Source organism: Podarcis muralis, chromosome 8 (assembly GCF_964188315.1).
Source record: "Podarcis muralis chromosome 8, rPodMur119.hap1.1, whole genome shotgun sequence".
In the NCBI taxonomy this organism is placed as follows: Eukaryota; Metazoa; Chordata; class Lepidosauria; order Squamata; family Lacertidae; genus Podarcis; species Podarcis muralis.
The window spans coordinates 23,428,627-23,444,747 of NC_135662.1; the positions used below are offsets into that span (position 1 = coordinate 23,428,627).

General features: G+C 41.2%; 1 protein-coding gene across 3 annotated transcripts in view; it reads left to right on the plus strand.

The window, feature by feature from the left end:
• The window catches only part of RGS22 (regulator of G protein signaling 22), a 74,366-nt gene that overhangs the window by 21,918 nt on the left and 36,327 nt on the right, over nt 1-16,121 (plus strand). For all 3 annotated transcript variants that reach the window (XM_028736399.2, XM_077932823.1, XM_077932824.1), the window contains exons 8-15: nt 1,340-1,405; nt 3,356-3,995; nt 4,854-5,015; nt 5,771-5,945; nt 6,506-6,660; nt 7,473-7,569; nt 9,160-9,285; nt 12,147-12,248. In XM_028736399.2, coding sequence (XP_028592232.2) covers nt 1,340-1,405; nt 3,356-3,995; nt 4,854-5,015; nt 5,771-5,945; nt 6,506-6,660; nt 7,473-7,569; nt 9,160-9,285; nt 12,147-12,248 — 1,523 coding nt within the window. The remainder of the gene's footprint in view (nt 1-1,339; nt 1,406-3,355; nt 3,996-4,853; nt 5,016-5,770; nt 5,946-6,505; nt 6,661-7,472; nt 7,570-9,159; nt 9,286-12,146; nt 12,249-16,121) is intronic.

Consider the following 16,121-nt stretch of genomic DNA (forward strand, 5'->3'; position numbering starts at 1 on the left):
TTCCCAAAAGTGGAAGTGGAACCAGCTGAAGCAATATTTATTTATCTGGAACACTTCTGTACTGCCCTCAGCAAAAACGGTTCCCAAGACAGTTTACAAACAAAACATAAAAACAATAAAAAATCTCAAGAATAGAACAGAATAAGATAGCATCACAATAAAACCCGTCAATTGAAAGCAGAAGTTCAAAGAAGTTCAAATGCAGAACTTAAAAACCAGAAACAGCCTGGGAAAATAAGGTTGCAATCCTATGTGGATTTACTTGGGAGTAAACCCCACTGAACTCAATGGGGCTTCTCTTTCAAGTCAACATGTAGAGGCTTGTGCTGTAAAAATGACTTTGCTTGGTGCTGCCAGATGAAACTCCTTGCAGAGGGAGTTCTATATGCAGACCTCCACTACAAAGGCTGGTCTTCTCAGATGTGGCGTGTAGGGATGTAAAAAGACATTGTTTTCAATTCCACCCCATACCTGTTGCATGCAGCGTTGGTTTCGTTCTGCTACAGTTCGGATTCTGCAGGGTCTGATATTCAGCTCACTGTTTGCTGTGGCCAAATTTGATTACGGAATTCATTACCTTATTATTACACGATTTCAGCGGGGGTAGGGAACAAAAACATAATGACAGAGTGAAAAATAAAAACTGTGAACTGCAGACTGGGAAAAAATGGTGATAGCAAATACCAATCGTATTTGCCTGCCTGATTTCCTTTCCTGTTTGTAGACAGACACATGAACTTATGCAGTTTCCGGTACTATTTCTTATCTCAATGGAATTGTCTGACTTTTATAGTGGTCTGACTCATCTCAGAAGGGGAGAGCATCTGAGATTATCTTAAAGCCTAGGCAGGCCAAGGTGGGGGAACTTAGCAAATACTTCCAGTTTCCACTGGCGTCATCTACCTCCCCTTTAACAAAATGCTTAGTATGGAAAGAGTGAGCTAGCACATGGAAGAGTTTATCTTTGGGACATCAAAACATACAGTCAAACCTCTTGTTCCAAATTTAATAGGGTTGTTAAATGGGGGTAGAGGAGGAATCAGAAAGTGCCATCAAAAGAAACAAAACCAGTCTACTGTCTAAATAATCTTACGATAGAAAACTTCCACCTCACAGGAATTCCAAGAAGAGGAAGAGGGGTCTGAAGGGCTGGCAAAAAATAATAGGAATATAAGATATATCAGGCCAAAGGCCAATCTAGTCTTTCACCCTGTTCTCACCGTGGGCAGGTTTTAGATGTCCTTCAGTTCAAATAACCGAGTGGAAATACCAAGGTGGATGCTAATAGTTTGGAGATTCACCTTGTGATTGTTTTAATGTTTAATCTCCATTACTTTAGATTTCAGGGGAGTACAAGGGATGCCTAGTGTTTCATCCACCATTCTCCATGCTGTTGCCCTTGGAGGTAAGTGGCATTTATCGTGTAGGAGCCTTCTTTGCATATAGACCTGGGATAAAGCAGAAATGGAGAGAAAGGAGGTGCCATGCTCCCCACTTCCCGGAGTGTGAGGAATTTTGAGAGGAAAGTGGCTTGTAGCATCAGACCCCTAACAATGGTGGAATATCACTGAATACTTAAAAACATTTGTGTTTGTGTAATAGATGGCTTCTTTTTAATGAAGAAGAAAGCCAGAGTGGTGTAATGGTCAGTGTGCTGGACTAGGACCTGGGGGACGAGGGATCAAACCCTAAACCAGCCATGAATGACCTTTGGCCTGTCGCAGTATATCAGCCTGACCTCTCTTGCAGGGTTATTCTAAGGATGAAATGAGAAGGGGGAGAGCCATGCATGCTGCGTTCAGTTCTTTGGATAAATTGTGGGATATAAATATAATAAAAATAATAAATAAAAACTTATACAGAATAACAACAACAACAACAACTCTGGGCGGCTTCCAACAAAACACTAAAATACAATAACCTATTTGAAATATACTCAGAGTCGCAAAGTGATTTCATGCTCTTTATTCAGCTCATAGTGGTGAGGAGGAATGAATGAATGTCCCCTCAAAGTATCTGCTTTATATACATTATTTACACAATGGGCTGCACATGATTGGCTAATTCCGGAATTCTACTGTAAGCCAATCAGGTTGTGGATTCACTTCTATCTGGAGCATGATTGGGTGGTTCCTGCCAACCAATCATAGTGCTGCATTGTTCTAGGACCAATCAGACTGCTGCATTCTGAATCCTATTGTTCTAGGACCAATCAGACTGCTGCCTTTTGGATCCTATTGTTCTAGGACCAATCATACTGCTGCAGTTTGGATCCTATTCAACTCAGTACATAACACTATTAAACATTAAAAGCTTCCCTAAACAGGGCTGCCTTTAGATGTATTCTAAAAGTTTGGTAGTTATTTTTCTCTTTGACATCTGGCGGGAGGGTGTTCCACAGGGCAGGCGCCACTACCAAGAAGGCCCTCTGCCTGGTTCCCTGTAACTTGGCTTCTCGCAGCAAGGGAACCGCCAGAAGGCCCTCGGTACTGGACCTCAGTGTCCGGGCAGAACGATGGAGGTGGAGACGCTCCTTCAGGTATACTGGGCCGAGGCTGTTATGGCTTTAAAGGACAGCACCAACACTTTGAAGGAGCAGAGGGTAAGCAAGCAGGCAAACGGAAAGGCATTGCAGCACTAGTTTCCAAGCAATATCGGCCCCTCACACCAGTGTCCTAAGCAAGCTGTTTGGGATTGCCAGAAACATCATGGCAATCTGTTTGAGGAACTTCAGCATTGTGACTCTCTTTTGTGCACACGTAGGCGCTGAGGGGAAAAACAACAACATCCCAGGTAAGTGAGAGGTGGCACAAATTCCAGTGGCTTGCAGTAGCTCTAAAGTCCATAAATAACAATTCTATTCACTGTCAAGTGCTAGGTTATGCAAAGACCTGGGGTGGAGCAGGGGGCTTTGCAAAACTGACCTTCTCTCTCTCTCTTTTACAAAACACAAAACAAAAAAAATTCCTTGCAGTAGCACCTTAAAGACCAACTAAGTTAGTTCTTGGTATGAGCTTTCGTGTGCATGCACACTTCTTCAGATACATGCACACGAAAGCTCATACCAAGAACTAACTTAGTTGGTCTTTAAGGTGCTACTGCAAGGAATTTTTTTTGTTTTGACTATGGCAGACCAACACGGCTACCCATCTGTAACTTTTACAAAACACAGTAAAAGTAATAATACAAGTAATGCAAATGAATGCAGAAATAGAAAATAAAAGACAGATACAATGGGGAGAAAAACCTGAAAGCAATTGAGAATGCAATACAGCATTCAGCTATTGCATATTTTAAAAAAGGGGTGGTGGTGAGTCAGTTAAGTTCTCAATAAGGCCTTTTGTTTTTAATGCAGAACCGGAAACCAAGATGAGGAAGAAGCGCACCCAATCTGGTACATCACTTCTTCAGAGGGTAGTCGCTAGAAGAAGCATAGATGAGGGCCACTCTGTGTCTCTTCCTGATACTCCTTCAAGCACTGTCTTAAGAGCATACCTAGGGCAGGACTGGGATGTTGCCCTCCAAGCAGCAAAGAGCAAGGAACTTGACCAACCACCCATGTTTTTTCAAACAGTAGATGAGTTTTCATTAGCCTATGCTCAGTATATACTTAGAAGCTCTGTAGCACAGGTTACTGGGCAGCCGCCCATAGTCAACCCGACTGCTATCGACTTCGACAGAACATCTAGAGTGTTTATAGTTGAGGTAGCAAACATTCAACCTTTCATGGAGCCACTCGAACCAAAACCTCCACTTCCTGCGGATGATATACCAGATAAGGGGAGCGAAATAAGCGCTAGTACGAAATCTGAAAAGGATAACACTGAAACCAGGGCTGCCTGGTGTCTTAGCCACAAGACTTATGATATTGGCAACAGGCATGAATTCGAAAGGTTCAAAAGGTTCATCAAAGGAACTTTGGGAGAAAGGTACTTGCGGCTTTGGCTGGACATTGAAAGACTAAAGGTTCTGCGGGATCCTAAAAGACAGAGAAGGTATTTCCCTTATTTCCTGTTTTGAATATTTATAACTTGAGCCTTTCGGCTCTTCCAAAAGAGGCCGGGGATGTTGAATCAGTTTATCCAGTCTTCGTCAACCTGGTACTCTCTGGATGGGGCTATACAGTGGTACCTCGGGTTACATAGGCTTCAGGTTACAGACTCCGCTAACCCAGAAATAGTGCTTCAGGTTAAGAACTTTGCTTCAGGATGAGAACAGAAATTGTGCTCCGGCGGCGTGGCAGCAGCAGGAGGCCCCATTAGCTAAAGTGGTGCTTCAGGTTAAGAACAGTTTCAGGTTAAGTACGGACCTCAGGAACGAATTAAGTACTTAACCCGAGGCACCACTGTACTCGTATTGCCCATCATCCTTGTGCTGGTTGGGGCTGATGGGAGCTGGAGTCCAACCAGGTCAGGAGGGCACCAGGTTAACGAAAGCTGGATTTAGTTAGCACCTAAGAAGATCAATGGAAGAATTATTTTTGAGTTAGTAGTAAGCATCCTAGCTAATACACATCTTGTTTGTTTGTTTGTTTGTTTGTTTGATTGGTCCCTATGTCAGGACGGGCTATAGCTCCAGCCATCCCTGATGATCAGTCATGCTGTGACTGTATGTAGCTAATGGGAACTGGGGGTCCAACAACATCTATAAGGTTGCAGGTTCCCCAGCACTGCCCTATACTTAACTATTTGAAACACCTAATTTTTTAATTTTCTTTTGGGGAAGAGAATTATTCTATCTTCTGCTGTGTGGAATTTTATCTGAAAATATAGTTTGCAAATGACAGCTTCTTCTCAGTTGTTAGCTGCAGTGCGTTTGTGCATATTCTGTGTGAATGTTTTCCTTCATTCAAGACAGCTTGATAAAATGAAAAAAACCTACTTAGTGAGCAATGGAGATTATTTCCTTACCACTGAAGTTTTGATGAAGCTAAACCTGATTGATGGGGACCAGTGGAACATGTATAACTTAAGACGTGCTCAACCTGAAGTAGTGAAACCTTTGCTTCTTTACTGGTAAGAGGATGAAAATCAAAGCCATTCAGTCAAATCCTGTTTTGTCTCAACACTTTGTGGGGAGTTGAGGGGACAAGAGAAAATTATGCCACTAAACATTTGCTACATCAGCAGCTAAATGCTGAACATGGGAAGAACCAAACTGCTTTCTCTTAAGATGTCATGGTCCGTTGGCTTGAAATTATACTAGTATTTTATCCTCCTTTTAAGGGGGTGATGCTATATATTGCTGCTTCATTGGTGGCTTTTGGTGCACTGATTTTTGTTTTTCTTACATTTTTATGCAAACTGCCTTGTGACTTTCACCCTTAAAGGTAGCCTAAAAGTTAACGAGTGAGTGAAGATTCTTGCTTGTTGTTATTACTGTTAGGAAGGGTGCTGTATATAGGTGTAGATGTATGGTATGTCAATGTTTATATGATTTTCCTCCTTTTCTATTCTATTTTAAAATGTGTGTGTGTATATATATATATATATATATATATATATATATATATATATGTTCTTCAGTGGTAAGTTGCTTGGAGACCTGTTTGGTGACAAGCGACCAATAAGTAAAAAATAATAATAGACCAAAACGGTGAGAGCATCCTTCCCATTTTCCTTCTACCACTGCCAGTTGGAGGCAACAAGAGGAATGGGTCAAGGGCTTTCTCTGACACAAAGAGAAACAAAAGGCAGTATTGTTTCTCTTTGTTCACCTGAGCCCACTTACAACGTCCATCTAATTACTTGATCCTTTATATCCTCTCCAGGGGTCCCCGGTTTTGTGTTATCCATACAGGAGCCACACAGGCTGCCAGCACTAAACTGAAAATCTGGCATTCTCGGCAACAGAAGCCACGTATGGATGTGGATCCGTTCCCACAGATGGTATCACTCTTGCCACTGAGAGCTAAATCTTGCATGCCAAAAATAGCACAGCCCCAGGTACTGCTACTGTCACTCTTGGGCTTTCATCCATAATATATGATGCCTGTACCAGGTGGTGAAGAGGGCAGAACCCCATTATATAACTTGATCTGCAAGAACTGTGATAGTGGAGGTCTGATCAAGAAAGACGGTGCTGTAACTTGTCACGTGCTGGTGGGAAATGCAGCTAGTGGGAAATTTGACTCAGCTAGTGGATCAAATGCAGCTCCCTTGGCCTACAAAAGCTGGCCCTGGAACCATCATATTGTTTTGATGGTTTTATCAAGTGGAAATATATGGCATTCATAAGCCATGTGAGTTGGGTATGTGTACTTAAACGTGTCTTTTCAAGAGCTGTCCCTACTACAGAACCACCAAACTGATCTTCAAAATTGTTCTGAATTGAAAAAGCAGTTCGTGGTTTCGGTCTGATGCTGTAGTTACCCTTAGTGCAAAGAATTTTGGGTTATTCCAAAAGATTTTTATTTTTTTTACTAAATCTAGACTGTATCTATTGAAAACAGATATGCAGTAGATGGAACAGGACAAGTTAATTCTGAGAAGTTCTTTCTCTCTAGAGAGGAGAAACGGGATCATCACCCCCACCCAAAGGAGCTACGTTAGATCAGCAGATGCCTTCCAGACTGTTATCAGCAGTCCTGCCCCGGAGCCAAAGTGCTATTCAGGAAACTCCTGCCCTCCTCTTGAGTTCAATGGATGTTGACAAGAAGCGGTAAGCACTTAGATCTCCGCATATAAAATATTTTGCATGTACCATTTTGAATGTGTCTAATTGATGTGTGACCGCTGGCATGCGTGTCATCTTCAGCCACATCAGAGGGCAGAACTGGGTGGGGGCGGAACGGACTTACGGATGACCACTGACACGTGCAATGATCCAGAATGCAACACCCGCGCAAACAGGGAGTTGCCTGTATGCAAAAAGCGTTTATTGTTTTCATTCATAACATGTTCCACTACATTTTAGTTTCATTCATTGCCTGCTTATTCTTCCGCTGACAGCATCTTTGTTTAATATTTTGTCATAAGCACCTGTCGTAGACCCTTGCCTGGAAATGGTGAATGTGTCTTTTAATGTTCAGAGGCACTGAGAAAGGACACCAGCCCCACTGCCTGTCCTCCTCTTCTCAACTTATACCTGCTGCTGCCAGCAGGGCTCTAATTGTGCTCCCCAACAAGTGCTGGGAAAGGGTTAGGCAAGTGGTGGGAACTTCTGTTCCTGCCAATGTAACTGGACTACAACTCCCATCATCCCTGGCTATTTTCCATTGGCAATATCTGGAGAGTCAAAGGTTCCCCACACCTGGGATGTAGGGCAAGAGCTGGAGGAGGAATAAGTTTGGAGGTACACTGTCTGCTTCTTTTCTTTGCCTGGAACATTTAAAGGTAAGGGCACTGTCTCTAGGAATAGAACTCAATAACCCTAACCGTGAACTCACTTATTTTATCTCCTTTGTAACACATGACATAGTCTCCAATGATCCTCAAGCATCTTTTGAACCTATTTCTTCTTCATGGGTCCAGGCCAGCAACAGCTGCTCATATGACAACAATTCCTGACAAAACAGATTATCTGATGCCAAAGCTGGATAGAAAATACACCTACGCGGAAATGATCCCTGTGAGTAGCATTTGGAATTCCTGGATCTGCTGAAAATGGTTTGGTGACCAGGTGACTATGATAGTGCCCTCCATACCAGAGTGGAGGTATGATTGCTTCTTGTTTGGGCTTAGCCTGTGGTAACCACCTCTTGAGTCCCCACCCTATTGATAACATCAAAACTGGCTACAAAAGGCAAGAGGCAGATAACTTTGTTCTCCAGACCGTGGTCTGAGGTCTGAATTGTATATTGTGCTGCATAAAACTCACCCCATAACTACCATGATCAGACAAGCTGCATAATGAATTTGTCACACTATAAGGGCTTCACTATAATGGACCACATGTGACCAGGCACAGCATTGACCACACAAATGAGTACACTTGCATATTATTTATGTTACATGCAAAATAAAAAGGAGAGAGGGAGAGATGGCATTAAACTGTGAAATATCTTATTTCCACAATTTCAAAACCTCCTTTTTATTTTGTTCTGTTTTGTTTTCCTTAGAAGTGAACCTGAGGCAAACCTTTTTACCATGCCTCAATTAAAAACTGGCAGAGCTACCAGAAGTCAGATGAAGTTCCTACAGGGGCCAGAATTGTCCTACTGGCCATTTCTGTTTCAGGCCAAAACCTTGATGTTAAGGCACTACAAATGTAAACCAGTGCCAAGCTTGCTTAAGGGGCAAACTGCAGAAAACAAAGCCCCAACAGATTTTTAAAAAAGAAAAGAAAAGAAATAATGAAAAGCAGTCTCAGAAAGTTGTCGTTTTGGCTGAGGAAGCTGTTGGGGAGCTTTAGGAATATTTAACCCTTCCCAACAAGCCACTTTCTCTTCCTTTTCCCTCCTGTCAACTCCCCCCCCCCCTACAAGCTCCCAGATGCATACTCAGTTAATTTCCCTTCTAAATGCATATTGAGAATCCCACAGGAGGGAAGACAGTTGTTGTGATGCTACTTCCTTTTAACCAAATCTCACCCAAGATTTCACAAATTCTAGATGCCCCCAAGAGTTTGGATTTGATATCCCGCTTTAGCACTACCCTAGGGAGTCTCAAAGCAGCTAACAATCTCCTTTCCCTTCCTCCCCCACAACAAACACTCTGTGAGGTGAGTGGGGCTGAGAGACTTCAAAGGTGACCCAGCAGTTGCATGTGGAGGAGCGGAGACGCGAACCCGGTTCCCCAGATTACGAGTCTGTTGCTCTTAACCACTACACCACACTGGCTCTCCACCACTAAGGACCCTGTCAGTCCTATCACAAAGCAGTAAAAACACATGCAAATGTTTAAGTCTGTAACATCCATTTCATTATTAGTATATATTTATGAAATGCCACCATGTTCCACAGTGCTTCACAGGCACACAGGGGAGGATTAAACTATTCTTTCCTAAAATTTGATAGTAAGGCAAGAACTGAAGAAGGGGACACATGAGAGAGGCAAGTGATGCAATGTGTCACTATAGAGATAAAAGTACCACATTCGAGAAACTTGAGATTATAAAACAGGTGAGACCATTCAGCTGGCTTATTTGGCTGCCGCTGTTTAAATCTGAGACAGAATGAGACTTTCATGCCTTGCTGAACTGTGCTTTCTGTGATCCTAGGGCACAACGACCGCAGCCGTTTCAGAACTGGGAAGTTCTGTAATGGAAAGAATGCTTCAGTCCCTTAACGTGGAGAGCAGATCAGGCTACATCTTTACTGAATTCTGTGAGAAGTCGGAAAATCAGGTATAAGTATTTTTTTTAATCAAGGTATTTTATTCTTACGATGGGCACTTTGCACCTTCTTCTTAGGAATACGCAGAAGCAATTTGGCCTCTCTCCAGCCCAGTGAAGATGGCTAGGCTAGAAAACGTTGGCTTGCCCAAGGCAACTCATTGAACTGAGCAGCTAAGGATGGTTTTGAACCTCAGAGGCCCAGAGACACATTAGCTATCTTATCGTGCCTAAATATTTATAATCTCCCTTTAAATAAGGTGATGCTAGATTGGGCTGGGGATCGGGAAATAGCTGACTGGTAAAGGAAGATTCTAGAGAAGGTATTTCTAAAAAGTCCCTGCTTAAAAATATGGACAAATGTAGCTGCCTTATTCTGCTCCATCTGGGTTGGTATTGTCTACACAAGCCGTCCCCAATCCTGTGCCTTCTAGATGCTCTGCACTGCAATTCCCATCAGACCCAGTCAGCATGGCCAATGGTCATGGATGATAGGAGTTTTAGTCTGGAACTCATCTGGAAGGCATTGTATTGGGGAAGTCTGGTCTACACTGACTATCAGTGGCTCTTCAAGGTCTCAGGCAGAGGTATTTTCTGCCATTTGCTGAGATGTCAGGGATCAACCACATTGGAGGATTTTAAAAGCAGGATGTATCTGTGGAGGACAGGTGAGAGAATCAAGCATTTGAAGTATCCCACCCACTCCAGTCCTCCAAAGCCTATGTAGGATATTCTGTTCTGGGTGGACTGAATGTGAGAAAAGACAAGAGAATTGTCATCCGGGAAGTTCCATCCTGAACTTGCTTACTTGGAAGTGTGCCCCATTGATTTCTGGGATCTTATTTTAAAGTAGGGGTCGGCAAATCTATCAGTGTTGGTTTCTCTCGGTTTCATATTTTTCCAAAAAGTTCAGTTCTCCATGTTTCCACATCAGTTTGGGTTTTGTTTTTTAAAACTATTCATGAAAACTGTATTATACACCTTTTTGTATGCAATTTACTCATTTTTACAAAGCAATTTTTTGTATACCATTGTCATAAATATATGCATTCTTCTTCATGCTTTCCCCTAGCATGAGCATTTTTGTACGCATTTCTTGACCAGAGAACAGCATTGCAAAATTCGGGTTGTAAATTCAGAAGGATATCTTTGTTTCAGCTCACATATTGTTTCAAAAAGAGCAAATAGGGTTTTCCCCCCTTTGCATGCAAGCTGAATTGAATTTCTCCTTCATCCCTACTTCCAAGTAGGTGTGTTGTGTTTTAAAATTTCGTTCTAAAATTAGAATCTTAACGCACACCTGGGAATTAGGGCCTAACAACAGGGGACATAAAATGCATTGTCTATAGCGCTCTCTCTCTCTCTCTCTCTCTCTCTCTCTCTCTCTCTCTCTCTCTCTCCTCTCTCTCTCTCTCTCTCTCTCTCTGTGTGTGTGTGTGTGTGTGTGTGTGTGTGTGTGTGTGTGTTTAATAGGAAGGCCAGAGCCTGTTTTGAATTGGAAACACAGCACAAATGGATGGGAGGTTGGACTTTTACCTCCAATTTACTTGGGGAAAGAATATTACCCATTCTACAAACAGCAACAGGAAGACGCTCCCATTGGCACCAATGGAAGCTTTCTTTCATGTTGCTAATTGCTACCCCAAGGAGTGATTTTTGTCTGCATTGTGGTGGGGAAGATCAATGTTAAACTTCTGTCTGGATGTTGTGATTCCAATTCAAAGCAGCCCCTGTGTTTACTATTAAGTAGAAATACCTCATACAATATTACCAGGTGATGCTTTTAACATTAAACGTTATCAAGCCCTAGACTCCACTGATATCAGTGGGACTTACCTATAGACCCTGAACAGGCTTATTTGGAAGTACTCTTCATTGTTGTCATTTGGATTTATTATCTAGTTAACAGACACAATTCAGAGAGAAGTGTTAACTTTTAATTCTTCAGAACATATATAATAATTAAGAATCAGAACCGCCCCCGGGTGCCACGTATGAACTATGTAATATTGACTTTTATATATACTTTAATGATGTGTAATTCTTAAGATGATAATATGTTATGGTTGATTGTTCATTATTCAGAAAAGGTTATAAATCAAATTTTTAAAAAGGGAAATAAATGAAAAACATAATCCAGCAAACTAGCCGACTTACTAAAAAATCCTCTATCATTTCACATACAGTGCAGACTTCATAGTCAAAATTTACATTTGTCTTTGCTCCGGCTGGCCAAAATCTTCAAACCTAAGTGTCAAAACTTGGGGCACTGATGCCTGTTGTAACGTTTCAGAAAAAAATTCCCTTGATTTTGTTTCAAAATGACAAGAGCCTCTGAGGTAATGGAGTTCATTAAGTGCTTTGTCCCTATGGAAATACTTGGCTCTGCGCAACAGCACCAAGTTTTAGTGAGGGGCGGATGAAAGGCGCATAATTAAAAAATGTAAGATGGTCAGGATAAAAACATTTCATGATCTCAGCAATTGCAGAAAAATGCTGTCCCAGCACAGTGTAAGTTTCAGATGTGCATTATGAACCGATGGCTTAATTCCATTCAAATGTGGGTTAATCTTCGAATGTTAACCACTACACTAACAATTTTAATAGCCAATTATTTGCAAGAGGATACAATAAAAGATAGAGCACGTATTGGAAATACATGTCTTACAGTGGCAGCGCTTTTACGTGAGCTCTTCTTCTGCCAGCGTGGAACACATGACTCAAGCTCTTTTCAATTAAGTGTGATTTATGGTGAACCCCAAGGAGCTGTGCAATCAACTAACCCTGGAAATGTAAACTACTTCTTTTCTTTTTTGGAAAACTTCACAAAAATTGGGTAGCAATAACTTCTATTTCCCCCTCTCCATCTGTAGCTGTGGAAGAACAGCACGTATTTTTGGTTTGACCTGCAGGATTATCACCAGCTTTTCTATCAAGAAACCATCCATCCTTTCAAAGTGGGCCAGCAAGCTCAAGTAAGTCATAAATATAGAGTAAGACTGCTTCCAAGTATGTCTGTCCCCAAGGAAATTATTCTGGAGTCACTGTCAGCAAAAGATCCTTTAAATGGTTTCTGTAGATGATCTAAACATTAGCTGGGCATGGTGTTCTCTCATATATGTATCTGGGCTCCAGGCATTTTGTGTAATTCTTGTGCAGTCGCTGTGCTGCTTGTTATTTGGAAATAGCACACTCTTATATTTCTGCATCAGTGAAAAAGTCAGAGTGGTTGAATAATAATAATAATAATAATAATAATAATAATAATTTTTTATTTTTTTTATACCCCACCCATCTGGCTGGGTTTCCCCAGCCACTCTGGGCGGCTTCCAACAGAATATTAAAATACAATAGTCTATTAAACATTAAAAGCTTCCCTAAACAGGGCTGCCTTCAGATGTCTTCTAAAAGTCTGGTAATTGTTTTTCTCTTGGACATCCGGTGGGAGGGCATTCCACAGGGCGGGTGCCACTATCGAGAAGTCCCTCTTCCTGGTTCCCTGTAACTTGGCTTCTTGCAGCGAGGGAACCACCAGAAGGCCCTTGGCACTGGACCTCAGTGTCTGGGCTGAACAATGGGGGTGGAGACGCTCCTTCAGGTATACTGGTTATTAGGTCCAACAAGGCCTCCCCCATTTCTGTAGCACAGGCTTCAACAGTTAAATTTATGCCTCAAAAGTATGTCCTTAGTTAGTCCCTGTTGAAATGGAGCTTCAGTAGCCATTACTGCATTTCCTTGCACCCATTTTGAGTGAGAATGTTGTCAATTACAAACACGATAATTAAAAGGGAGTGGGGGTCATGATTAAATCAGCCTTCCCAAAAGCTTGATCCCCCGTGTGGTTGAACTCCATGATCCTAGCCCCAGCCAGCATGCTGGTCATTGATCAATAAATATGAGACAGATGAAGACATCTTGCAAGTGTACCATGGTGTTTCTTCTTTCTGTGCTCACTTCCATTTCTCACTTCCATGCCTTGCTTCCACAATGTACTGTGCTTAACATGCAAGTGGTCCTGAGCCATTTAAGGCTTTATAGGTCAACACCAAACATGATGCTGACAATTAAGTTGGAACCTTCTGCATGCAAAGCAGGTGTTCTGTCACTGAACTAGAACCCTAGTCTGCCTCTCTGAAGAAACATTCCATTTAGCCATCATGCTTGTTTAATTATTTTTTTTAATGTTGTGTAAGTTAGACCTGTCAACCTTAGTTCAAAGAAAGAAAGAAAGAGAGAGAGAGAAAGAAAGAAAGAAAGAAAGAAAGAAAGAAAGAAAGAAAGAAAGAAATTTTGTTAGTACAATTTCAATACTGCTTTAAACTTGGGCATTTGGAGCATATGCCCGGCAGTGCATGAGTATATGTTGAAGCTGTGACTTTCCTCTGACTCTTTTTCTCCTTCTTAATCTCATTTCCATGCTGGGCCTGGTGGTGACAGCAGAACATTGCACAAAGAGTGTAACTAGGAAATTGCAGAAAGCGATATCCGCATGATCATTAAAAGCAAATACATCAAAATGCAATATGTGAAACTGTTCCATTAGCATAACTAACAACCCAAATGTAACATAGCAAATCAACACATGTGCGGCAACATTTGGTATCATTCTTGAGTTTGCTTTTTATGGCAGCATGATTTTATATATATATATATAACACGATTGGAACGCAGATGAGTCTCAAGCTGCATCCAATCAAGAAAAGAGGCTGCTTTTGGTCACTGTGCTTTTCCAAACTCTGCCCTCACCATTGGCATGGAAATTAATATGCTTATTCTGATTATGCCCATGAACAGATGAGGGGAGATTTGAAAAGCATATTGTGTTCTTTGTGCTTCTATTTCAAACATTTATTACTACTCAGTGCTATGTGTATTCTGCAGTTTTCTGATGATACAGTAAATGACATTGGAGGCAGAATTCATCAATCTTGAGAATTTCCCTTCGTTGAGCAAGTTTCTACCTCAACTCTGTTCAAAGATAAGCTTGGAAATGGTCATGTTGGCTGGGTCTGATGGGAGCTGGAATCGAACATCATGAAGGGTACCATATTGGCTGCCCCTGCCATAAGCCCTATCTCACAAACCTCCACGGAAAGCATTAAAGAACTTTCTATTTGGTTTGGCTTTTGGTGGTCAGGGTTTTTAGTTTATAATTGGGCACAAGGTTTTAGCCTATTGTCAAATGGATGCTTTGGTGCTGTAACTTTCCTTGAGCCTATGAATGGGATTGATTTTCTTGTACAAGCGAATTGAATGCTTCACAGGGCTTGACATTGTAGAACTCATTCCTTCCTTCGAGGCCTGCATAGGACAACTTCCGCAACTTCCAAAGCCTTTCATATGTGCTATGTGGGTGTGCTTGTTATGCCAGTGAAAATAAGCACTAAATTAGATTTCTTTAAAATAAAAAAAGCATTTATAATTTCTTTGATTATTTCTGTTCAAGCTTTGTGATATATTAAAGAAACGACAGTGCATTCCAGGGGGTTGAGTGTGTGTGTGTGTGTGTGTGTGTGTGTGTGTGTGTGCCACTGTATGCACAGCGAATGGAATGCACTGTGGTTATTTTGCTAAAAGTACATATAGTAAAGTGTAAAATGAATTGGAAAAGGAAAACGACAAACACATGTGGAAATCTGCTTGGGGCCGGAGGAAGAAATGCTATTTAGAGGTAGAAAAATGTAATGCTGTTATAGGAAATATGCTGCTGTTATGCCAGGGACAATTTTAGATGAAAAGAGCTATCACTGTTTTATGTACAGAAATTAAATTGCTTGAAAACAATGTTGACAACTTGAATTGTGTGTGTGTGTGTGTGTGCTCGTGAATATATCTCCTAACTTTTGGACATTTCATTACATTACGTGCTTAACTTTCTCATTTACTTCAAAGGGATTTAATACTTAATTCTGGTTCAACCAGGATACTTGGGAGTTTAGAAATAAAGACTTGAGGACAAGTTTTGTCTGTACTAAGCCAAGACAATGCCCAATTTACTTTCCTGGGGTCAGGGTTTTATACCTGAATGCTGACCTGATTTGGGAATAGGGGGAGGTGCTGGATAAATTTACTGCCTCCAGATTTTATCTTTATAAATAGTATAAAGATGCAAACACTGAACACAGTCCACATCTGGAATTTGCTTTTATATTATTGAGAAATTATATAGAGGCAATATAGGGAAATGCATTCTTTTTACTGAAGAAAAAAAAATCGCTGAATAAATGAAGTCTGATATGCTGTTATATGTACTGTGACTTTTCTCTGAACTTTTCAGGTGTTTATAGATACCCCATTAAAACATTTCCCCCCATGTAATGGATGGTATCATACTCTAATTGTTCAGAGCCCTATCCTGTACAAGGGTCATTTAGAAGTTTGACTACCCCAGAAAAAGTCTGGAAAGCATAGATAGAGTGGGAAATAAAGTGATATTTAAAGGAAAATCTTCACCACTGAGAGTGAGAACAACATTGGCAATTGTTGCCATCATATGTTCAAACTTAGGTTTGCGCCAGAAAAAAGGCTGCATTATTAAACTGGAGATAAACTACGTGGATTTTTTTGTGTGTGTGAGAGAGTTGAAATTGAAAGTTGTGTGGTAGAAATATGGTTACCTGAAGTAACCATATTACTTCATATTGTATCCCGTGATCACCTCTGGCTTTGTGTGGTGCTGCAACACTTGTTGGACCATAGATGTCTGTGGAACCACAGAAACGATGGAGAGGCATAACAAAAAAACTTCCTTCCAGTAGCACCTTAAAGACCAACTACCGTATTTTTCGCTCTATAACACGCAGATTTTTTCTCCTAAAAAGGAAGGGGAAATGTCTGTGCGTGTTATG